This window comes from Ursus americanus, chromosome 34 (assembly GCF_024610735.1).
Source record: "Ursus americanus isolate L20-20 chromosome 34, mUrsAme1.1.p, whole genome shotgun sequence".
NCBI classification, from domain to species: domain Eukaryota; kingdom Metazoa; phylum Chordata; class Mammalia; order Carnivora; family Ursidae; genus Ursus; species Ursus americanus.
Genome location: NC_142160.1, coordinates 14,341,430 through 14,366,962, shown reverse-complemented (window position 1 = coordinate 14,366,962; position 25,533 = coordinate 14,341,430). Strand labels below are relative to the sequence as shown.

Below are 25,533 nucleotides of genomic sequence, written 5' to 3'. Positions count from 1 at the left end.
GTCTTTTTCTATTAATTACAGAGACCACAAAGTTAAGTGACACATACACAGAAACCATCCTTGTGTATTCCATGTGAGGTCTGTAGGAACAAGGACAAAAGAGGAAGAAGAAAAGTCAAAAGGGAGTCATGTTCAAAGTACTTAACCTTGGCATTCTGGTGACAGAGGTGCCACATAGGATATCTATAAAGAGCAGAGGTGGGTCACTGTGATGGTATTCTTATTTAATCATAAGAAAAACAAACAAACAAATGAAGATAGATAAAACTAATATAGAAGCAAAGAGCAACTACCTTAGGAGACATTTTAGCCGTAGATGAAGTATACAGAGCATATGTGTGTTGAGCCTAGATAGAAAGGGATGAAAGTCCAATGAGTAACATACGGGGGTATGGATGGTTTTGCAGGTTAAATATTCTCTCTTTTGTATTGTGCCTTTATTTATGCAGATTGTTGAAAATATTATCACTATTTTGTTGGAGAAATTTATCATTGGTAGTATATAGTTTCTACTCCTCCATGCCAGGATCAGCAAGTGTTCTGTGTGTGTGTGTGTGTGTGTGTGTGTGTGTGTGTGTGTGAACAATGTCACCATAGGTTTACAAAAATTCACCTATCAGGCAACAAGGGATGACAGAAGGTATTTCAGCGAATGCAAAATGCTGGCTACCTGTTTTATGCGTCTGTTTACTTATTTGCATATTTAAAAGTTTAAGTGTATGTTATCTACTAGGGACTAGGTAGGGTAGGAGAAAAACAGAAGTGAATAAAACACACACAGTCCCTACCCTTAAGAAATGTAGAGAAGAGAAAGGACAACTGAGCCACCAATTGTAATATAGTACGATGGAAGCTTTGAGGTGGAAGGTCTGACCAAGATTTTAAGTTTCAAGGAAAACTTTGGAAGAACTGCGGTCTTGACACAGAGCTGAAGCTTTAGTGTGAGTTAGAAACATAAATAGAGGGAATGGTGAGTTTTCCTAGAATTTAACAATTTTATGCATAATATTGTCAGAGGTTTAACCTATACCACAGTTTACCAAGAGGAATATCTTGTCTGGAAAAACTGATTTCTTAGCATCATGTTTAATTTCGGTTTCTGGTCATGGAGCTGAGACTTTCTGTCATCTTTTTCTTTCTCTTTGTCAATCAAATCCTGATAATAAATACACTTATAAGTAATAGTTGACGTTTATATCTCCAATCATTTTTTGCCTTTAAACCGAACCATTAAAGGGAAATGAGCTATCAAAAAAGAAAACTGACAATGAATAAATTGCTTTACGTGGCCTTGTGAAGTAGATTCACACGCACACACACAGCTATCACTGTACGCAGAAGAGGACATTTTTATTTTTACTTATTATTAAAATAACATCTTTGTCAAAAAACAAAGTGGCTTCTTAAGCAGCTTCTCATTCAGTCTCACTCCTTTGGCCTTTCTTCCCATCCATAACTTCAGTGAGATGGATCTGGGGTCAGGAGACCTGTGTTCAAATTTACATCCATTCGTTCACATACTGTGTGAACTTGGGCAAGTCAAGTGACCTTTGGGAACTTTAGATTTCTCATCTATAAAAAATAGATAACACCCCCCCTCACAGATTTGTCTGAGGAATAAAAAAGAAAATTCAGCATCTAAAAATAGTTTTTAACAATGAAAGATTCTCGGTAAACAAATTTATTCATTTATCCATTCAACAAAATGAAATACCATTCATTCTTCAGGCATTCCCCATTTTGTTGCTTTTTCCCCAATTCTGTCACCTATTTCCTATTTTGCTAAAATATTTCATATGTGTCTGTATTATAATCATCTTTATACTGTCATCCTTTGCACAATTCTTTGCCTCTGGATGTATCTTAAGCTTCAAAAGTTGAGAACTGGTTTTTAGTACACTTTGTTTTTTAGGACGCTTTCAGGTTTACAACAGAATTGTGCAGAGTTCCAAACACCCTCTCTCTCTGTGTCTCACAGTTATCCTTATCATTAACATCCTGCCTTAGCTGGTACTCCCTGCAATTCATTGTTACAATTGCTGAACCAACACTGATACATTATTATTAACTAAAATCCATGATTTACATGGTCTCTGATGCTGTTGGACATTTCTCTAGGTTGTATACTTCTCTGGGTTTTGACAGATGCATAATGTCATGGATCCACCATCACAGTACGATACAGAATAATTTAATTACCCTAAAAATGTCCTGTGATTCACCTCTTCGTCCCTCCCTTCCTCACCCTAATCCCTTGGCAACCACTCATGTTTCTGCTGTCCTTGCATCACATCATATAGATGGAATCGCACAGTGTGCAGCCTTTTCCGATTGGCTTCTTTCACTGACCAATATGTACTTAAGATTTCTCCGTGTCTTTTCCTCCACATCTTGATAGCTAATTTCTTTAACGGGTGGATAATATTTCGGTGCACGAATGTACTCGTTTTGTTTTGTTTTGTTTTGTTTTTAATCACTGAAAGACATCTTGATTGCTTCCAAGTTTAGGAAATAATGTACAAAACTGCTATACTCATTTGTGTATAGGTTCCTGTATGGATATAAGTTTTCAACTCATTTGAGTAAATACTTAGCAGTGTCATTGCTGAATTGTACAGTAACATTGTCTTTTAATTTTGTAAGAAACTGCCAGACTGTCTTCCAAAATGGCTGTACTGTTTTTGCATTCCTATTAGCAATGAATGGAAAGTAGCTGTTGCTCCACATGGAATGGATTTTGGCTCTTCTAATAGGTGTATACTAGTGTCTCAGTGCTCTTTAAATTTGCAATTCCCTAATGACACGTTAAATATCTTCATATGATTATTTGCCATCTTTATATCTTCTATGGCTAGGTGCCTATTCAGATCCTTTGCTCATTTTAAAATTAGATTGTCTATTTTCTTATTGTCGAGGTTTAAGAGTTCTTTGGAAACCAGTGCTCTATCAGATGTTTGTTTTGCAAAGATTCTTTCCCAGTCTGGGGCTTGTCTTTTCATTCTCTTAGCAGTGTCTTTCGCAGAGCAGAAGTTCTCCATTTTAATGAAGCTGACCTAATTTTTTTTTTCTTGCATGGATCATGGAGAGCTGTATATTTTTATCTTCTAAAAATTGTCTTTATATCACTACTTGCTTACTACTCTTCTGTGCAATTTTGTGTCCACCTACCTATCCTAGTGTATGGAATACAGTCAGGAGCCCCTCAATTAGTTTTTGATAATACAAGTAGTTTAGCACTTTGAGGAAGTATTATCAGAGGGGTCCTAGCAGGAAACAGTTGGCACATCGAACTGGGAATTTTAATGAGGGTTTTAATTAAGGAACTATTTTCAGAGGTGTGAGCAGACTAAAGGACCCCCCATGGAATGTTGCAGCACCCAGGAACAAGAGCAGGAATCCCTGGACCCAAGAGGCAAGGAGAGGAAAGTGTTGAGAGCTGGAGCCATTGACAAGGAATTGTAATTGTAGAAGAACAAAAATGCTAATAAATCTGCGTAGAATCAGGGTGGGATAAGGAACACCTCCTCCTGATTTCCCGTCTTCTACCACTAACTTCAGCCAGAAGTCAGAAGGCAAGAGAGCCTGCATGATAACATCTTCTGAATCACCTTCTAGAGGAGAGCAGAAAGGAGCAGACAAGGGCAGGGATGGAAGGGCAGGAAAAGAGATAGTAACGCACTGAGGAGGTTTCTCTCAAATTGATTCAGAAGTGGAAGAGGCGTGGATGCAGTCTTGACTGGCAGAAATATTCCTACCATCTTGACCCTATTTGTTATAATAGTGCTGATAAAAATACCTTGATAAGTCCATCCTGCCTCAATGTACCAGCCCCAGGTTCCCTCTGATTTCCCCCTCAGGTACTTCTCCAACCAAACAAGCACACAAAGGAGGTATCTTATGTAATAACGAAAGACCTAAAAAACTCAGAGGCTATAGTAAGCGGTATATCTATCGGCTTCAGTTTGGCTGATATATTATGGCCCAAGTCATCATGATTGTTCCATAGGATGCATGGGACCAGGTATAAGTGGAAGAAACCGAAGAGCAGGAATCAAGGCAAATAAAGCTACTATCAGATGAATGCAGCTAGGATGGGCAGAAACTAAATACCCAACTTGATTCTTTTGGTGATGAATAAATTAAACTAAATTTAAATTAAATTAAATTAAATTAAATTAAATTAAATTAAATTAAATTACTGCCTATGTGGTAAGAATACTCTCAGGGAAAAATAACTAATTTCTTATACAAAATGCAAGAACGATTCACTAGAGGAAAGATACCTTTTCCAAGAAATGGTGTGGGAGCCATTGGACATCCATAAGAAAAAAAAGAGCTTTGACCTAAGTTTCACACTTTACACAAAATATCAAACACTGGCAAGGTTGTGGAGAAACTAGATCATTTATACATTTATTATGGAAAAGTGAAGTGGTATAGCTACTCTGGAAATAGCTTGACGGTTTCTTTGAAAACTCAACATGGAACTACCGTTTTTTAAAAAAGAGATTTTCATTGCCGTTATCATTTCATCTTCACACTGGTTTGTGAAACAGCAGAATGTTCAATTATTACAATGCTGATGCAATAAATACATTATTACACAGATATGCTCTCAATTATCTGCACCCAGATGATAAAATGTAAGGAGTCCATTTCTCTGTGAATATATTTTAATTTTTTAATAATTTTAATATGCAAAATCTCTTTCATTAAATGATTATAACTTAGGATTCAAGCTCCTTTCCCTTGATAAAAGTTAAACCACTGCATTACACACACACACACACACACACACACACAATCAGAATAGAAGAACCAATGACACACAGTTGTCCTGCAAAATCACTTTATTTTCTCTGCACAAACATCTTTCTTAGGTAATGTTACTAGGACAACCTGTTTATGAGGTTTTTATAGTTTGGGATAAATATAGTTTTTAAAAAAACTTCTATTATATGGAGTGTGATATAAAAATGATTTAGGGTATATTTTTCAGAAAGCATTTAGCTAGACTGTAATCCTGCTGAGAAAACTTTCCTATTTAAGTCTATGATATGGAATGAAAAGATATGATTAAAAAGTCTTCTGATCAAGAAGCTTGCAATCATCAAAAGAAGGTTAGTCTCCGCAGAGAGCCACCAGGATTTTTTCATAATCTCCCTTGGTTTCATCCTGTTGATTAAGAAATAGAGTATACTTAATGCTACCTGAAGCCATAATCAATATAAGGTATTTTTAATTATAGAAGAATTATGTATTTATAGATTAACAGGTGTGGAACATATATCACAGTATGTAAACTCTAGGGTCTTTGATAAGAATATCATTTATTTAAATAATACAGTTAATATAGAAGATAACTAATATTTGTTAATCGATTACTATATAAAAATTAATAGCTTTCAAGATTTAGATTATATTGATTATGTTTTACACTGGAGCCATTATTTTCCAAGAATGAAATATCACACAGAATTGAGTGAGCACAGTATAATTTCATATCATAGTGAAGGCTATCTGACTCATTCACCAGGGAGAAAGTGATAAGCCTGTGATTTTCTCACCTTTTCTTGGTAGATTTAGTTACCCAGTGTAAGTGACAACTTAACTTGAAATAGTCATCTGTCTTTCAATCTTTCAATAAATTTAAAACCCTTGACTTGTCTTTCTATTTTTAACATTATAATGAAAATTTAAACTTTTTTTTACATGTTTTTACATATGTTTTTACATATTACATATAACAAAATTAAGGAAAACTTAAAATAATTAAGTTTCTAATCTCTGATCAATATTCATTGCAAAATATATCATTTTATCTCCCTACTAAAATATTCTGCTTGCTATATTTATGTATGGAAAAACTAAATATTTTCATGGCTACTGAAAAATTTGTGTAGTTTTTCAGTAGAGAGCTCACTAGTCCAGTGAAAGTTAAGTTTACTTATATATTACATATCCTAATATAACAAATTAATCTTACATTTAAATCTACAGATATGTAAGTCAGTTTTTCTCTTTGAAGAAGTTGCAAAAAGGACTGCCTTTTCTGGAGGTGGCATTATGAAAATCACAACATACCAGGATGGCTTGACAGAGAGAGACACCATACAACTTCTGGTAGCATGCTTTGATATCATTCATGTCAATTTCAGAACGAGAAACCATAATTCTGATCAATGTCTTATGACGAGTTCCAGAACCCTGTTTAAAGCAAATGATGGCAAATGTCATAGTCAGAGCATACTCTTAATACAGCAGGTATAGGTTTGAATGTGAAGCTCTTTTGTTCATTCATTAAAACACACACACACACACACACACACACATACACACACACCCATGCACTTGACACAGGTGGAAATAAAATGACAGCAACCTGACTGCTGCCTCAGCAGTATGTAAGAGCTTTTACCCTCCTCATTGGTCTTCCATCATCCAGTCTTTCCTGGGCCTAAACTATTCAAAGATTACAAAGAACGTGAACCTTCTAAATTGCAAATCTGATCATTGAATCCATCTATTTAAAACCCTCCATGGTCTTTGGTGGCTTTTAGGATGAAAATGAATCATTTTATCTGGGTGTACAGTGCCTACCTAATTCCACACCCTCTTCCACTCTGCACCGTCCCTCTCATTACATTTATTATCTTGAAAGAGTCACACAAACTCCTCCCCGGGAACAACTTTATCCCTCCATCTCTTCCACCCCTGCTCTCATCTGGTGAATTCCTGTTTAAAAAGCAGGGCTCCGTTTAGCAGACGGCAAGTCTACATTGATTCTTCCTGCTCTTCTCTCATACCAGGTATTCATCCGCACCCACCTAGGTAATCCGCCGCCCCCCCCCCACCCCCCGCATAGCAGCAGGCATGAGTCTGTCTGGGGCTGTACTGCCTACCACAGGTAGCACAATGCGTATCATTTTATCATTTCGGAAGGACTCTTTCCTATTAATTGAATGGTCAGATATCTCTCTCTCCTTTTCTCTTGTGACCTCCTAATTTTGGAGTTGCAAAGGAAAAAAAAAAAAGACAACCGAATAACTTTTCACAATACCTGTATACAGGCAGCATCCCGAAGCATGCTAGAGAATAAAATTCAAGTGAAGTGGCTGAAGTGGGATTGTAAATCTATCTGAGTAACACCTTCCACTTCCATATTAAGATGACATTTTAAAATCTTAGAATGAAATATGAATCCATGGATGACAGAATAATAAAAAAGGCAAGTGACGCTTAGAAAGGAGGAAATTATAAAACCCACAGCCTTAGCGGAAGCAGGTTACTAAAATCACACATTAAAAGAAAACGTACAGAGAACCTTTCTCTGCTGACTCAGGTTTTATGCAAACAACGAGTAAACCACAAACTACCGACAAGCTCACCCGACTATCTTACCTGTAAAAACAAACAAACAAACAAAAAAAACAAATCTGGCAGAATTGTATTCCAATTAGTATGTGTATTGCCTCTTGCATTACATGGAACAATGATTCTTTTTAATGGGAAGATATGAAAATAAGTGTGGTTTGCAAACAATACGAAGTTTTCTGTTTTTTTTTTTCCTCCACAAACAATAATTTTACCCCTCAGCAAAGCATAAAGCAAAGCATAAAAATTGAATGTTACCTTCATGGCCTGATGAAGCTTCTCGGCGAAGAACATGGGTTTGCTTGTGGCACACTTCACTGCAAGACAGGCACACTTTAGTGGACATATTTACCACAGAAGACGAAAGACGCGTGTGGAAGTTTTACCAGCAAGATTCCATTCTCCATTCCTGTTCCTCATCCCCCACTTACTAGGGGATATTTGGCCTATGAAAAGCTTTCTCTCGATGGTGGTCTTAAGGAATCTTTTCCCTGACAACATCACTATCTCCTCTTCTTAAATCCACTCAACAGCAACTTTGGTTCATTGCTATCCTGAGTATCCTCTTCTTGGAAATGCGGAAACCAGGAGGTGTTAAAGGTCATGTAAATACTTTCTTCATGTCATAATAAGAATTTTTTTTTCAAGTGAAATAGGACTTGCCTTTAACACAAGGCAACGGCCAGATAAAACACTAACAGATGCAGCCATTAGTAATATTCTCTACCTTGCTACTCAGAGTGTGATCTGTGGACCCAAACGTATTGCCATAAACTGGGAGCTTGTTCAAAATGAAGAATCCGAAGGCCCCACTACAGACTTGCTAAATCAGAATCTGCATTTTCACAAGATTTCCAGGGGATTCGTGTACACATTCCTGTTTGAGAAGCACTGCTTTAGAACATAGGTTCCCAGGTCTTCGGAATAGCATGGGAGACCTTTAAAGCCCTTTTCTTCTGAAGACCTTTCCAGAAGCCCCTGGAGACCTCCTTGTCTAAGATGACTCAGTCAGCAAGTGACAGACCAGGATTTGAATCTGCATTTATTTATTTCCAAACCCCATGCTCATAATGACCACTCTGACTTTCCTCTGAGCCATGCCCAGGCATCACTTGGCATAAGTAAATGCTCAGAAAGTATTTCCCACCTGTCCATCTTTTTGAAAAATTACTATTTTATTATAATATTATAAATATTATATGTTCAAATATTATATTAAACATACTATTTTAATATAATATTTTAATGTAATTATTAAGAACACCATTACATACCTTTAGCTAAATATTCATAGTCATTATCTTACATGTTGCCTCTATATAAAACATAAGTTTATTATATCTTAGTTTTTTGGGTTTATTTTTTTTTTTATTTTATTTATTTATTTATTTATTTATTTATTTATTTATTTATTTATTTTTAAGGAGGCTCCACACCCAGCATGGAACCCAGCCTAGGGCTTGAACTCACAACCCTGAGACCAAGACCTGAGGTGAGATAAGAGTCAGAAGCTTAACCAGCTGAGCCACCCAGGCACCCCTGTTGTTGTTGTTGTTGTTTTTAATTGTGGGACAGCATTGATTGTGTCAAGTCAGAAAAGCCTTCCCCCTCCGTGACTACATACCGATAGCTGTGAGGCATTTCTCAATGTCGCCTTTCATCTCCAGGTCCAGAACTTTGTTCATGTCGTGTTTACTGTACTTGCTGTACTTCTGGAACACTGAATATTAAATTTAAGCTAAGAGAGGTACAAAGCATCCTGTTCTTTAGCAAACTAGCAAAATCAGAGTAATTGACGCAAAACATTCCTTTGGATGACTGAATTTCAGAACACACGTTTTAAAGCTAATTACTCAACTGGGCATATTTTGGACGCTCCATCTTCTCCTGGGAATGTAACTCCTGTGGCTATTTTGGTGCTCCTGTATATTTTGGGGAAGTTTTCGCAAGTGTTGACATTTATTAGAACTGGCATGTGATTGACAGCCATGACACTTACTACATCAGAGCTAAATGCCATACCGAATGGATCTTCCCTTATATAAAGATCTGTGGACTAAATGTCTCTTATTTTTATCTTTAAAAATCAGTGTGCTGTTATAAGATAACGAACTTCAAGTAATCACTAGGACTCCCCCCTTTGCCTTGGCTTCCGAAAGGTTCAGAGCCCATCTAGTGCTCGAAGGACAGAATTCTTGTTGCTTTTTGGTGTGGGAGCATCTCTAGGCTTTTTTTTCCCCACTTACTCCCGAGTTTAATGTTTTTCTTCATTGTAATTTCATTCTGTTGTATGTGTAGATTTTGTCGCACCTATTCCAGATATTGTGGGGGAGTAGAAATGGTCAAGATAATTAAATCATGTTCTGGCTGCCAAAGTCACAAAGCGTGTTTCAAATACTATAAAGTGGTGGCTGTACAAAGTTGGACAAATGAACAAATAGCAGGAAAGGATCAGGAGCACTACATCTACTTGGTAGGAGAGGGACACTGATTAAGGCTTCTCTCTTTCCTTTCTTTTATTTGTCCTCAAAAAAAAAGTACATCTACTATAAACAGTTTTCAGGAATTTTTTTTTTCCTTACCTTGGCGAAGATGGGGATAGGTTCTGGTGGTAAGGATGGTAATGAACACATTCACATCTGTCCCTTTTCTTCTTTCTCCTGCTTCATATAAAGCCTATCAAGAAACACAAACAGGGGCGCCTGGGTGGCTCAGTCAGTTGAGCATCTGCCTCTGGCTCAGGTCGTGAATGCAGGGTCCTGGGATGGAGCCCCTCATTGACACCCCCCCCTCCGCCCTGCTCATTGAGCCCCCTGCTCATAGGGCTCCCAGCTCATGGGCTGCTTCTCCCTCTCCCTCTCCCACTTCCCCTTCTTGTGCTCTCTTTCTCCCTCTTTCAAATAAATAAGTAAATGAAACCTTTTAAAAAAGGAAATGTAAACATTTGACTATCTGCTGACTTGATATCTGCACAAGAATGTTAGATCTCTTCAGAGATTTTCTAGGCAGCTGCTTTGTGTCGGATTCGATCACAGTAGGCAATGCGAAGAATGCAAGTTCCTTAAAGATAGGGACCTTAGTCTGTTTGTCAGCTGTCTTTCACAGTATGTCTCAGGGCACCTTGCAAACAGTAGAGACTGACTATATTTTTGCAGAATAAGTATTTGCTGGATTAAATTGCTTTCAGAGTACGCTCTATATAAAAACAACTCCATGGGACTCTAAAAAAATTTTTTTTGGTCTTCATTGTTTAAAGTAACTAGCAGCAAGTGATACTAATACATCAATAATAAAAACATAACCTAGATCTTGAACTTTGATATTAAAATTTCTGGATTCACATTCTGACTCTGTAACTTAGTTGCTCTGTAGTCTTAGATAAATAATTTAACCTTACGAAACTGCAGATTTTCCTCTTTTGTAACTGGAAAAGATAATCCTTGCCTTATTACCGCAAGCATGCTCTGTTAACTTTGAAATGTTAATTGCCATCATCCCCCTGGGCCCCACTAATCCATATATAGGTGCCATAAATACACATCTAACAGCCCTGAGAGTCTTAAAATGGAAAGCAAATTCAGAAATGTCACAAGCAACTAAGAATCATTTTTTTATAATCGGCAATTATTCAAATACTAACTTTTGTTTTTTAATATGCTTGCACAATTTCTGTTAAAATGGCCAAACTTCTGATGGACATAAGTTTCTTTTGGACTTTTCAAGCAAACATCCGGTGTGTATGCATTTATTCAAGAAAAAGTTAATGAGTGCATTTTAGGTGAAAGATAACGTACTGGCATTGTGAAGGGAGTGGGTATGGACGCATTAAGTTTCTATCCTACTAACTCACTGTGATGAATTTGTAGACATAATACCATCCCATGAGGAAAGCATATGCAAATAATAGTTGTTTTTAAAAAAAATTTTTAACAGAAATTCCAGGCCCTAAAATGGCATAATTTTGCTAATGTTGCCAATGGATTAGTGTATAAATAACCAACAACCTCACTGAAACTGTGTGTGTCAATATACTTTGAAGTATATAATTATTATTTTATTATTATTATTTATTATTATTATAATTTTTTATAATTATAATATCATTACTACAATGTCTTTACAATATAAACTTACATCTATAAAGCACGCCATTGTTCACTGTTAAAAGAATGTTCAATGTGCTTACTCTTTCTACTTAACTTAAAAAACTATTTTTCCCTTTCTTATACATGGTAAGATAAAAATTCAGAGTTTTCTCAATGGGACAATTCTTAAGAATGACAAATCAAATTCTCATTCTTTTCTTTCTATCCGTGCCCACTTTGTGAATAATGGAATCTTTTAAAAAACATGAAGACCACATTTTTCTCTCTTGAGCTATTCAAGTACAGGATGGGTAAACATCGTTCAGGGAATGGCCATTGGTCTCTCAGAGGATCTTAGATTTGCTTTCACATGGAGGCATCAAGTGGTAACCCCACCCAGCACAGGACCTATCCCACTAGGAAGGTCAACTCCAGGAGTGCTTGTAAGCCCTTGCTTACCCTGGCGTCCGAATCAGCCAAGTCATCATTCAAGCCAAAATCCTCAGATCGGTCACCCTGAAAAAAAGTCCCATTCTCTGGTAAGTTGTTTTGTAGCATGGAATCCCATGATTTGCTTAATTCCCTTAAAATCAGATAAATAATAATTTTTGAGAAAAAGAGAATCAAGTGCTTATTTTGAGAGAGAGGAAATCTCATTTTACTCTTCATGAAGGAAGAGGTATGTCCTGCACTAGATGGGGTGTACCTTTGCCAGAGAAAGCAGAGCATTCCGATAATCTCCAGATGTGTCTGAGGTGATATCCTTAGCCAGATCTCTCTTCAGTTCTGAGAAGTGAGACAAGCATATATTGCAGTACACTGGTGACAAATTGGCACCCTAGCTCCTGGAGTGCTGTCCAGTAGCAGCATGCATGTGCCAGACCCGTGCCAAACAATGAGGAAATATTCTGCTCTGCAGAATTTCCAAAGCCCCATCGTTAACATCCACGTTCAATTTTAAGAAAGGTGTATCAGATTTCGTTTCTGACTAAGGTAACTTGGACTGTTGGGCATTAAAATGTACCTTCTCTGTAGACTCTGTTAATTTCTCTGATTTCTTTGTTAGTTCTCGATACCAAAATTTCATCCAGAGTGTCTTCATCAGTTCCAAGGCCCTGAATTTAAAAAGAAATGTAGGAAACACTTTGTTCAAGAGCATTTGCTAGTTTTTGGGTCCCAAAATTCATTTGACTCTAGCATTTAGTAAATTTCCCACAGTATTTAGTAAATATCCACAATATTTAATAATTACAATAAACGCTATTATATTGCTCTAAAAACAAAATGGGTTTAAAGCGATTATTTTGCACAAAGACATAAAAAGTGAGGTATAGGATCCGTGCCATGAGAGACAACATGTGAATGAAAATAATACAGCTGCTAACATCAACATTTAGTTCATTCATTCACTTATTTTACTCCCACTGATTGGCATGCCCTGTGCTAGGCATGAGGTTATAACAAGACGTATAAGTAGACTTGACCTATACAGTCTTGTTGAGGAAAGGAATTTTGCTTAAATCAGGTTATTTACCTTCATGGCTGCACGAAGTTCCTCAGCGTCAAACTGGGCTGGAGTTTTTAAGAGGGCCAGAACAACTTCTTCAAGGTGACCGGAAAGGGCCTTCTTCAGAGCCTCATCCAGGGGCTGTAACGAAGAGATCAGAGCCAGGGCTTCTAATAAGTAACATGCTGGGCAATACAGCAGTGTGGGGCTCCCTAACCTTTAGGTAATCTTACTACTGATTTCTAAATCCAGCCGTCTTTTAGAGTCCCTTTCATTCAGATACAAAATATGGTATTGAGAATGTTACTTTTAATTTTTAGATACAGAGTGATCACAATGAAATGTGCTGCGTTCATTGATAACTTCTGAAAGGATTCCTTTAAGGGTTCCCTTGATCTTTTGCAGGGGGAGGAAATCACAAAGTTCAAAACATAGTGGTTTGTATATGGATAGAAACAGAAGAATGCTTTAAAAATAATGCATTAATAGTTTTCCAGCCTTTGGAGTTTGCACTGTTCCAATAAGCACCATAATCAGACATTGGCATTAGATCATTTTCTAACTGCATTCCTTAAAAAAAATTACCCATTTTTGATATAAAAAATACAAAGCTTACTTTTTAAAGTAAAATTATATATATAAACTTTACATTTAGACATGAAATTGCTGTTTAAATTTCAGCAGAAGACACATGTCAATCAGAACATATTCTTTATTGCCAATAGTACTCTTGATATTCGTTATATTCAAATGAAAGATTGGTCTCCATTAGAGAAGTCATCGACAAAGAACCAAGACGGCTCATGTCTGAAACCAAAAATTTTTGCTAGTATTGATTACATTGCAACCAAGTGGATAAATACTGTAATCCTAGTCTTCGTTGTGAAGGGAACACAGTGTTAAGACATAAATGTAGCTGAAATTGAATATGTAAGTTTCCCACTCCAACCTACCTTTCCTTTTTCCTGGAGATATGCCGCTTTGATCTGCTGACGCTGTGCATTGTTCCTCTTAGTTAGAATGTCAATGATGGTTGCTTCATCCACACCTGCAAATAAAAGTCCATGAGGCTTTAAAAGCCATTTTCTTCATCATGCATAACTGACATAAAATAATTAATTACCAAGATGGTCCAAATGAAGTTCTTGGAAACTAAGAAATACAGAAATGGCAGAAGCCTAGGACACGGAGGCGACATTAAAGGGAATCACTTCAGATGGCACTCCATCCATCTGACGGAGAAAGAAAGAGGAAATTGTTCCCAGCCCTCCATGCTGCACTGTTTGATCCTGATTTAAACCTTAAATGTGAGCAGAGGTGTTGATTTCAGCCCTGAGTTTCTGCTAGAAATGAGCTGGTAAAAATATCAGTCGTCGCAACAGAGATTCTACTGATTTGACCAAAATTTCCTAAGTGCTGAGAAAGGAACTATATCATTGTTTGACAAAGAAATCTTTTTTATCTTCAAAATGAAACAGACTTTTTCCACCACATATGTCCTTTTTTTGATAGCCATTCAAATGGCCATTGTGAAATGTCCAGGAGGGGAGTGTTTTGGGAAGACATCGTTACCTTTAACTGTTATCGCGTTATGCAAGGCAGTGACATCCGAGGATGGATTGAAGCTAGGATAGGGGCTCACGGCTGACCCAGGACCGCCTTTGGATCCTTTCACAGTTTTCTGTGGATGAGAGAGAAATAGAGTCATGTCCACTCACTCTCATTAGTTTCTTTTCTGATATTTAACTAAGTTATTTTATCGTCCCTTGACTTACAATGTATTCCTGCTCTTCATTTTCAATAAACCAGGCCTGTTTGAGGAATTCTGATACCATTGCCATTTTTGAAGAAATATCTGGAAAGAAAACAGATAGATGCTATTACAAAACACAAACCTACCGCACATCTGTATCACTCTACTCTCTCACATACGCAAGACATAGAGTAGCCTTGACCTTACTTTCAGATTACTTTTAGGAGCATAGTAAAATGCTGAGTGTAAGCTTTTTCCAAGGAGAGTCTTACCCTTGAACAGAAACCTATAGTTTCCACTCAGACACTTGGCTCTTTTTTGGCATATTCAGTCTTAACCTTTAGGGGTCAGATGATTCTACAAGTAAGCATATAGGCTGAAGAGAGGGGTTGGTGATTTATTTCACTGCTCTGAATTCATAGACCATCCACCCTATGCCAAGCAGTGAGGGTCCAGAAAATATTGAAACATCATCCTTGCCTCAGCTAGTGTGTGCTTCCTGTGGGAAAAGACAAAAGCTAAGAGGTCGTGCTGGCTGATCTGAGCCTCTGTTGAAATGAGTCAAGATTAACCTGACAAAAGAGTTAAAGAGAACAAAACAGAGAGAAGGTTGTCATATTTGGGACACGGAAAGAAGTCTACCAAAGCAAGAAATGTTGACAGAAGCCCAATCAAAGAAGTCTAAATGTATCTCCAAAGCTTTAGGAAAACATGAATGGATTTCTAAGAAGAGAGCAGCATGATTCCTCTTATATTTCAGAAAGATCACTCATCCTGTATCATAGAGAATAGCTAAGAGATGGGCAAGATGAAAGATTGGAGACTGCTTACTAGGCCTTTAGAGAATCTGCGTAGGATTGGTGAGGGCTTAAAGAAAAGTAATGGCTAGAGAAAGAGCATAAAGTTTTACATTTATAAGGTAAAACCATCTGTGGCAGTCTGCTGTCTGTCTCAAAATTCAGATTCTGACTCAAAACGCTAAAGAAGTTTGATGAAGATTCAGAAATACCATCTGAATATGGTATTTCTTCCTCAAATAATTCAGTTTCCTTTTCCATTCCTTGGTATAAAATTATTTCAGTACTCAGAGTAATTGCTATACTTACATTCCTTCCTAGGTGAGCCGTCCTAAATACTAGTCTTTCGTGTTTTTCCACCCAACACAAAAAACCCGGATTTTATAATAGGTTCTTTGTCCTAATAGGAAGCATCGGGGTGAAATTGCAACATGGATGCCCCCTTTTGGCAAACTCTATCTTGAAATTTTTTGAATTGCTATCACGGTTCAGCAGTATTTTTATTTAATCAACCATGTATATATTTAAGACCTGAAGCACATTTAAAACCTAACATGTTCCCTGTTTTACCCACAAAACAGTTAGCTATCAGCGATCCTGGGGATGAGTTTTCAGGAGTCCATGCTCAAGGTCAGCATATCCCTCCATACCCTTTTGTTTATTCCTCTGGAGACTAAGACCGTGAATACATCTGAAAGAGGTTGGAAGGGTAATCTCAGTAGTTTTAAATTCTTGATATGAAGCTAAATGAATCATGAGGAGTAAAACCCATAACCTGATTCCTGAACAGCATGTTCAGACAAAGTATTTCAGCCACACCTGCTGAAAAATAACCTCAGTTTCAAGTAATGAGATTAAATACGTGAGGGAAATCATATCTAAAGCAGAAACTATCTCCACTTAATTATCATGGGGATTGTTCAAATTACTATTCTGTCATCTGTGAGAAGAACCAATATATTGTGCATTCATTTAAAGTAATCCTTTCCCCACCCCCCAGCAACTGATAAATTTGAAGTTATTTCCTGAGGTAAAGTCATGATGTACAATTTTGCACGAGGTTTTAGTTCCCATTACAGTCGTAATCTGGTGCAATTGCTGTTGGCACGTGGAGTTTCATTTTCCAATTATTTAATTGGCACATCCAGAACTTCTAGCAATTTCTGGCAAGGTTTCAGGTAGTTGAAATTTCAATTTTTATAATCTCATCTATGCCCTTCATAAAGCTGAAGACTCAAAATGACTGATGTGATTGGTCACTTAGCAAAGTACTTTTCCATCAGTGAAATAGGCATTCCAGTATTTCCACTCTTTCCAGTTGGAAAAACAAAACAAAGCAAAACAAAAAACTTCAAAAGAGACCAGAGACTAAGGATGTTGTCAAACATAATTTAAAAAATGAATCTCACAACTTCAGAATAAATTTTATGAAAACTTTACTGTGCTTTATTTTTTCACTTCTAAAAAATGCTCACATAATACATCAATTTTTTTGCATAACACAAAACAACAAAAATAAGGGGGTTGAATAATTTGATGCAACAGAGTCTATAGAGGAGACAGTTTTGTAACATATCTTCTGAGTTCCTAGATCTTATAGTCTGAAATAATTTGGATGTTCTAAAAGTGTGGTCTGGAAAAGAAAAGTAGTCTGAATAGATTGTCTCAGAAAAGCAATGAGAGGAAAATAGAATCTCAATCCAGCCAAATAATATCTACTAGCTCTTAGCTTAAAGACACAGGGTTAGTGGCAGGATATAAGAAGTTGCCCTGAAGGAAAGAGATTTTATCACATGCTAGTAGTTAATTGCTTAATGCCAACTGCATATATTAGTAGAAAAATTGCAGTTGCAACATACCTTACAAATACCACAGCAAAAATATTTTGCCCCCCCTCCCCAAAAAAAGAACGAAAAGGCAGGGGGTGGGGAGTGTGGTGCCTGGGTGGCTTAATTGGTGGAGCCACCCAACTCTTGATTTCCACTCCTGTGGACATCTCAGTGTCGGATCGAGCCCCCATCAGGCTCCACATTGGGTGTGGAGCCTACTTAAGATTCTCTCTCTCTCTCCTTCTGTCCCTCTCCCATACACTTCTATCTCCCCCCTCCCCCCATCCAGTGCGCACACTCTCTCTCTCTCTAAAAAATAAATAATTTTTTTTTGGCCAAATTGAATTGCTAAACCATTCTGTCTCTTCAATAATTACGTAATTGCATGAAAATCAGCATTTTGTACTTGATAAAACCTATTCGATAATTGGAAGGTAACACTTGGCTTAACTATAGATAAATAATGCACACAAAGATATTTTATAGACTGCTACATGTTACACAAATGTCAGATATTATTACTGTTATAACTATCAGAGAATAATTTGGTCTAGAAAATAGAACTGTACAGTTAAAAGAGTAAATTAGATAACCCTATGAGTTCACAAAAGATTTTCTTTTTTCTGGTTTTTTTTTTAATTGTAACATTTATAGTAGGTACTTAGGAATTTATTTTATTAATATATCTTGGCTCAATATATATTTAATCTGACTACTAATGAGCTCTGAAACCAAGTTTATCTCAGTTCCTAAATTCATCTAATTTGAAGATAAAATTGGTCGTTTACAGATAGGTTGACCTTTACGGAAATGAACGATATTTCAGAATTTCTTCTAATAACTGATATGTTTGTGAACATGCACTGCCGACCAAGCTCATTTATCTGTGCATAAATGTGTAACTTTCTAGAGATGAGTATTTTTTTGTATATTTATGTTTCAGAAGAGAGCTCTCTTCATCTCATTCAGCAAGGAATTAAGGAGGGTAAATACACATAAAAAATAAGCCCCAGATGTTAGAATGCGAGATCCATGCTTACTAAGCTATAAGATAAAGGTATTCCAGAAATGGTACATTAGTAATTGCACCAACTCAAAATTTGAGAAACTAAGGCTTGTATCAAAGTTACTTTCCTGATTTTTCAAAAACTGCACTATTGTTATGTCCTTGTTTTTTAATATATAGAGACAGAATTAAGCTAGAGGCATAAGGACATCATATCTGTAGTGTTCTCTCAAATGTTACAGAATAAATATAGTGAGAAGGTAGAAGGGGGAGAGGATAAAACAAATGTGGCATATTAACAATTGGGGTAAAGTATGTGGTAATTCTGTGCAATATTCTTGCAACTCTTCTGAAGGATTGAAATTATTACAAAAGTTGGTTGTTTTGTTGTTATTGTTAGTCACAATTTCTATTTCTGTTGGCCTCATGAAAGACTACTTCTAAGATCTGTTACAGAAGCTGAGTTTTGTGGTCTCTGATGCCCTCCTAGAATGATCTAGAATGATCAGTGATACCAGTAGCAATTAATCCTTGCGTAGGACAGCACCTTTATTCCCATTTTCTACCTGGGAAAAACAATGTTCTAGACAGAAGTGGCAAGCATCAAGTCATACATAAATCCATGCCTTCTGATTGCATATTATTTTAAACTAATGACCAAAAGACAGTGGCACGAGTGTTGTTTTTAATAGCTCACACTGAGAATCAAATTCATTAACAGGGAACCCATGGAGACTGGGGCAAGGTTTGCTCTAGCCCTCGGGTGTTTATTTTTCAATGATTTGGCTTGTGCTCCATTTTCCCCTTGAATATGTATTTCACAAGTCCTTCCCACACCTACCCGTGTGAGAGAAGGCAATTAGTCTGTACAATGGTGTGACTTATGCAGAACCACTTTATGAAAGGTAGTCTCATGAATGTTTTGCTTCTGGGTCTTTGGACAGGGTGTTTCCTCTGCCTGGAATGCCGTTTCTTCCTTCACATTTGCTCACCTATGCCAAACTGTTGCTTCTAAAAGGACTCAGCGTAGACCTCTTCACATCTTCCAGAAAGCTTTCATTGCTTCCACGCTCGGCTGGGTGACCTTGTGTGCTCTCCTAAGGCATCCTCCTTTGCCTCTACACTAGCCCCTTCCATTCTGGATTATCACTTTCTACTGACCTATCTATATTCCCTTGGCAGCATCGCCATGAGAACAGTGCTAATCCACTATTCATTACGTACCTCCGATCCCTGGTATTTACTATGTTAATAAGTGTTAATGAATAAACAGTGTATCAGTGCTAATTACTTAGGAAATATATCTATACATTTAACAAATGTTTTCCCCAACTATAGGATATAAAAATAAGAATTGAGGTGTGCTGATCCCTATTTTGATTCTCTTTGACTGTATGGCCTCAAGAAAACATTTAACTTCTCCAGGGGTCTTCATTTGTAAAAATAAACGTGTTGGAATGAACAGTATCTAAAATGCATGAGAGCTCTGAAGTGCCTGTCTTAAATTTCACCTCAAGTGGATGGAGGTGGAGAAAATTAGCATGTAATTAAGGAAGATATTATATAAATTGTGTCTGTTCTGATCTTTCTGATAAAATTTTATCCTGTTTTAAAGAAAAATGAACTCATTTACTCCAAAAACTGCTTTGGGTTTATCATTGAAAAATAATAGTTCCGTTGGTTTGGTTGTTTAGCTCTGATTTTAAATACAATTCTAGGGTCTAGAGAAGATTAAGAACAACCAACTCAGCAAACTAACATCATACATAGAAATTAACCTTTGTAGATCTTTTGATCGAGAAAGCACTTATGAAGCATGAAACTCTGAATAATGTTATTATGAACTGTTTTGTCCACATCAGTCTGACGTTGGCTTTCTGCCTCATGTGGTTGAGCCTGGGGCCAGGGTGGTAACGTAACTTTTGGAGAGGAGGCCATTTCAGAATTATGAAACCAGCACTTGACCACATTTGAATCATTTTACAATGTGCCTTCTCTTCCAGCTACCAAAATACATTCCCAGGTGCAGAGGGGAATGTTACTTTTTCAAAGTCCACATATAATTTTAGACATAAACAGGGCAACAGAAAGCACACCTTTCTTAAGCTAGCATTAAAAGTGAGACATCAGGACATTTAATTTAACATTCAAAATGGGCTGAAAAAAATTCTCGGAGGAATGCTTGTAATGGATAATAGCCGGATATATTATGATTCAAATTCTCTCACTTTTGCAAATATATCCAACACCAGTAAAAACTCTGCTTTAGATTTGCTTTGTGCTTTTCTAAGGAGTTTTATGGCCATTAGTTCTCATTCACAATCTAGATGCTACTAAGTAGAATAATTTTTGGAGGACCCAGTTGGCATTCACAGGAAGAACTTATCTGACACCACCCAGAAAATATTTCCCTTCCCCTTAAGTTTTCAAAGCAGCACTGGAAAAGCCTGTCTATGACACAGCCTACAGGAATAAGATTGTGGCCACACCCTCTTTAAATGAAATGGTTAATAAGCGGATCCTCTCATTTATTTATGCTGCATGAATAAACATAACGTAATTTCAAATGTTAATTACAAAGGGCATGATTATCACTATGAGGTCTGAATCTATTTGATTCTTAACAAAAAAGAAAAGAAAATAGTCCTGCTATTTTGAAACAGTTTCCTAAAACCCACCTCTGGCACTTCTGTTCTTCTGTGCTGGCTGCCCACATGTACCCACCCTCCACCATGATTTCCATTTAAGATACACACAGCTCTTGGAAATGTATAACTCGTAGGAGGAAAACACATTCTTTGCTTTTTTTTTTCCATGGTAACTCACCAACAGTACAATAAGCCAGTATTAAGCAAACTGTCCATATCTGTGAAACTCCATTTCTTAACTGAGTAAAACAAAACATTACTATTTTGTGGTTTCCAAAATATAAATACCCAATGTGATTTTACAGAAAGATTTATCAAAACATGCAGCCAGCCACAAACTCTGGAGAAACGGTAACATGTAACATCAGGATGGGTAAACTTTTCCAAACAATCAAAACTAACTAAAAAGAAAACTAAGACTTACCCTTTTTCCCACCTTCTTCCAAAGCACTAAAGAGAGATTCTCCTCTGATCGTTTTCCACTAGAAATGAAGCCTTGTGCTTCTGATTTTATAGAGTTTGAAAGGGGGCCCCACCTAGCAACCAGAAGTTAGTAATTGGTTGCCCTTTGTTTGAAATACGTGGCTCAGCCTTGTCCGAAACAAAGTGAAACAAGTCTTGCAACACTGTTCACTAAACCAACTCCCAGCTGACAGCAGAAAGGGGGAGAAAAAACCCGGAAGGACAGACTTTTTTTTCTTTTTCCTCTTAAGTTTGCACTGCTTTTTCCAGAAAAAGTAGAGTGCAAGGTTTTCAAGTATGCAGTACTGTCTACCCCAATCCTGCTACCGATGATTGGCACCGTTCTTTAGTTACACAGATTGTGAAATGAAAAATGTATAAACTTCAAAATAAACCCAAGAAAACCCTTTCAGTTTGAATCCCAGCTCCATCACTTATTACTATGTGACCTTGGGGACATATTTAATTTCCCTGAACCTGTTTCTACTTTTGTAAAATAGGTATAACATTATCCAGGCTGTCTAAACACTAGAATTCTTATGGCAGTTGAGAAATAATGTATTTTGTAAATTTTAACATCATGCAGTGCTGAGTTTTATTTACATTTTACCAGGATTTTTCCTGCCTTAAAAGACTTCTTGGGGTACCTGGGTGGCTCATTTGGTTGAGCCTCCAACTCTCGACCTCAGCTCATGTCTTGATCTCAGGATTGAGTTAAGCTCCGCATTGGGCTCCACACTGGGCGTGGAACCTACTTAAAAAAATAGAATTAAAATAAAATACTTCCTGTGCTTGCGTATAGCTTGTGGCTATAAATAAGAAATATAGAAGAAATAAAGCTCCAGATCATCCCAAAATTGTAAACAAAGTCAATGCTAGAAGTATAATCATTATGACATTCAGAAAAGGTATTGGTATTCGAAGAAGGCCTATTTACCGTAATTCCTTTAAGAATCAGTTTTACAGATAGATATGCTCAGATCCTTGACATTCTAGAGTAGTTGAACAATGAACCAAAGCACTAGGACTGTAAAGTGAAAGGATTAATGACGGAGCAGCTATTACAGAGCAGGTGCCTTAAGAAATGTCCTTGACACAAGGAACGGAAATTTGTTTTAGCAGCCACGGTGGTGATTCAATTTCATTCTTCACAAAACTTTACAAAATTTTATACAATATTTCCATTAAACTATGCAGAGATATAAATTCTTTCATAGTGTGTAGTTCAGTTTAGGGGCCTTTTAGTGGTTCTTTTCCTCGTAGATATTTCAGGTAATTATACATATGTTATTATTATATATATGTAAGCTTTACAAAAATCAGTGAACTCAAAAATGCATTCTTAAGATAGTTTTAAAATTCTCAATGCTGATTTCAATGAAGTGAGCATATCCTGACGTAGGATGATCAGCTAATCTAAATATTTGAGAAAATGGCAATCTATATATCTGGCACCCACCATAAGTATGTGTTGAATGAATTAATTAGCTTCTAACTAATTAATTGTTTCATATTATTGCATTACGTTTTGACAGGTATAGACCAGCTTTCTAATACTGCATTTATTTTGTCAGGTGCGAAGGGAAAAGATGATTAACGAAATTTTTTTCTCTATGTATATTTGTAGTCCTAACTCTGGTAATGGAAAAGTTGGAACATTTCTGCACAGAGACACTCTTGTGAAATGAAGAAAAAAGTCCATGCGCCTTTTATAAAACATAACAACATAAAAAGAACATATAGGTTCATTCTCTTTTGTTTTGTGGTTACCACTAGCATAAGTCCAGAGGAATGCTTTATATACTTGGATTTGCAAGGCACTGGCTAACCTATAGTACCAACAATCAATCCTTGTGGAAGGATTGAGAAGAAAAGTTAGAAGAATTTTTTTTTCCAAAATTAACTTTCAGCTATAACTCTAAAAGCAAGTGAAACTCCCAAATATAAAAAGTGAGGAAAGTCACTAATCATATAGGAATATTGATGTGAATAATCTGTCGGAAACTTTCTTCCCCCACACAATCAAGTGAATTGTGGAGATAAAAGAAAGCATACATATGTTATCGTTTACAGCTGAGGGGATAATCAGGAGTTAAGTGTTTTATGTATCTGAAATGCCACATACTGCAGCCTTGGAGACATGACTCACTACTCCTGCTGCTTCTAGAAGATGATGAGTCATCAGCCCCAGTTACTTTACAGAGAGAGAGAGAGAGAACAAAAAAAGTAAAGGAAGAGAAGAAAAGAGAAAAAAGATCGTTAAAAGCAACCACTGTGTGTTACATTTTTCACAGCATATTTATTTCTACTCTTTTAGTGTAGGCCTGATAGGAAGGAGGAAGCAAAACAATGAGACAACATTAGGTGTCTCTCACACACATTGTTAACAGAGCAAAAGTATGTGCCTAAGACTCCAGCAAATGATCTGATTTACTAAGGGATTTCCCCGCACCCCTTTATATTAGGCTCTGTCGGAAGCATTACTTCTCATGTGGAGAAAGGTACATTCAGAATCACTAAGAACAGCATTTTGCCGAAATCCCGAACTTTCTCCATACCCAAACTTCCTCATACCCACTATCCATGGTCCATGGAAACATTGCTTTGGTTGGCATTTAAAATGTGTTCACAGATTAAAACATTTTGAGAAATAGTGTTCTAAATGGTTTTCCCTTCACCTCTAGATATGTCAGTAGTCAAATAATTATCACATGTGCACACACACAGTGAGTTACTGGGATGATGATGTCACGTGATGATTAATACCCAGTTATTCCCAACATCACATAAAATAGAGAAAAAAAATTTTTTTTTCAATTTTACCTGTTCAACTTAATGAGGTAGTCAAATGGAGAGTGAAGTGCAAGTGAGCGCATCTCCACTGGACCTCACTTAGGGAAAAACAGACAAAATTATTTGTATAGAACAAGAGGAGGGAACTTTTTTTTTTCATATTTTATTTATTTGAGAGAGACATAACGAGAGAGGGAACGCAAGCAGGGGGAGTGGGAGAGGGAGAAGCAGGCTTCCCGCAGAGCAGGGAGCCCGATGCGGGTCTCCATCCCGGGACCCTGGGGATCATGACCTGAGCCGAAGGCAGACGCTTAACGACTGAGCCACCCAGGCACCCCGGAACTTTGTTTTCTTAACGCATTAGTGAAGGGAGGTGATTGAGAATGTGACGGATTAATATTTGATAAGTTATCTTGCTCTCTTGATACAGATTCAACAAGAAAAAAAGGAATCACTCTGCACACCCCCCCAAAAGTAAACCATGATCGGAATTCCTGAGATTGGAATTTCCTTATCCCCATAGACTTTGGAAAGAAAAAAGAAGTTTCTCATTAGGTCAGATCCCAGCAAGACAACTTGTTGGGTTTTGAATATCCAGACACATCTGTAGCAGTGTGTTTCAATGTTTAGGTCCAAATCATTAGTAGAGTATGAAGTCAATTTACTATGTACTGACCAACATTAAAAAAAAGTAGAAGAGAATAGAATGAAAAGGAAGATCGTGTAAACTATCAGAGTGTTTTACGTATTATAAAGTAAATTTTATGAAATCTTGGCTTATAGTGATATGTGTATATATTTATGAGTGCCTGGTATAAAGATATAATTGTATCCAACGGAATGTTATGTTTTAAAAAGCTTGAAAAAGATTGAAGATGAGGAGTAAAGTACATGTACTGAAGAAAATTAGAAAATATTGTGTCTTCCTAGTTACATAATCCAGAGAATACAATTATATCATAAGGAGTCATGTATCCAAATGAAGATTGAAATATTGCTTGTATTATTCCAAAAAATGAAAACAACCAAGTTATCTATCAGCGGAGGAATGGTGAAAAAGATGATATAATATGAATGAACTCGATTTATAAACTTGAATCCATGCTCAAAACATAATGTTAATCAAAAAGAGCTGTATCAAAGGATCAGTATGGTACTGGAGAAAAAGATTTAAACATCAAAACAATAGTATATATTTTCGAAATGTCTACATATGAAATATTATAACAGCATGATTGAGAAGGATGATTACAGACTCTGGGTGAAGGTTAACCCTGAG

General features: G+C 36.8%; 1 protein-coding gene across 1 annotated transcript; it reads right to left on the bottom strand.

Annotated features, from left to right (window-relative positions):
- Positions 1-4,976: 4,976 nt before the first annotated feature.
- ANXA1 (annexin A1) lies at positions 4,977-21,587 on the bottom strand. Its single transcript, XM_045781023.2, has 13 exons — positions 21,424-21,587; positions 14,742-14,821; positions 14,539-14,647; positions 13,920-14,014; positions 12,994-13,107; positions 12,484-12,574; positions 12,166-12,245; positions 11,919-11,975; positions 9,957-10,050; positions 8,999-9,094; positions 7,633-7,691; positions 6,085-6,207; positions 4,977-5,175 (listed from the first exon to the last, which is right to left on the bottom strand). The coding sequence occupies exons 2-13, from the start codon at positions 14,805-14,807 to the stop codon at positions 5,122-5,124; spliced, it is 1,038 nt and encodes a 345-aa protein (XP_045636979.1). The 5' UTR covers positions 14,808-14,821; positions 21,424-21,587; the 3' UTR covers positions 4,977-5,121.
- Between the last annotated feature and the right edge of the window lie 3,946 nt (positions 21,588-25,533).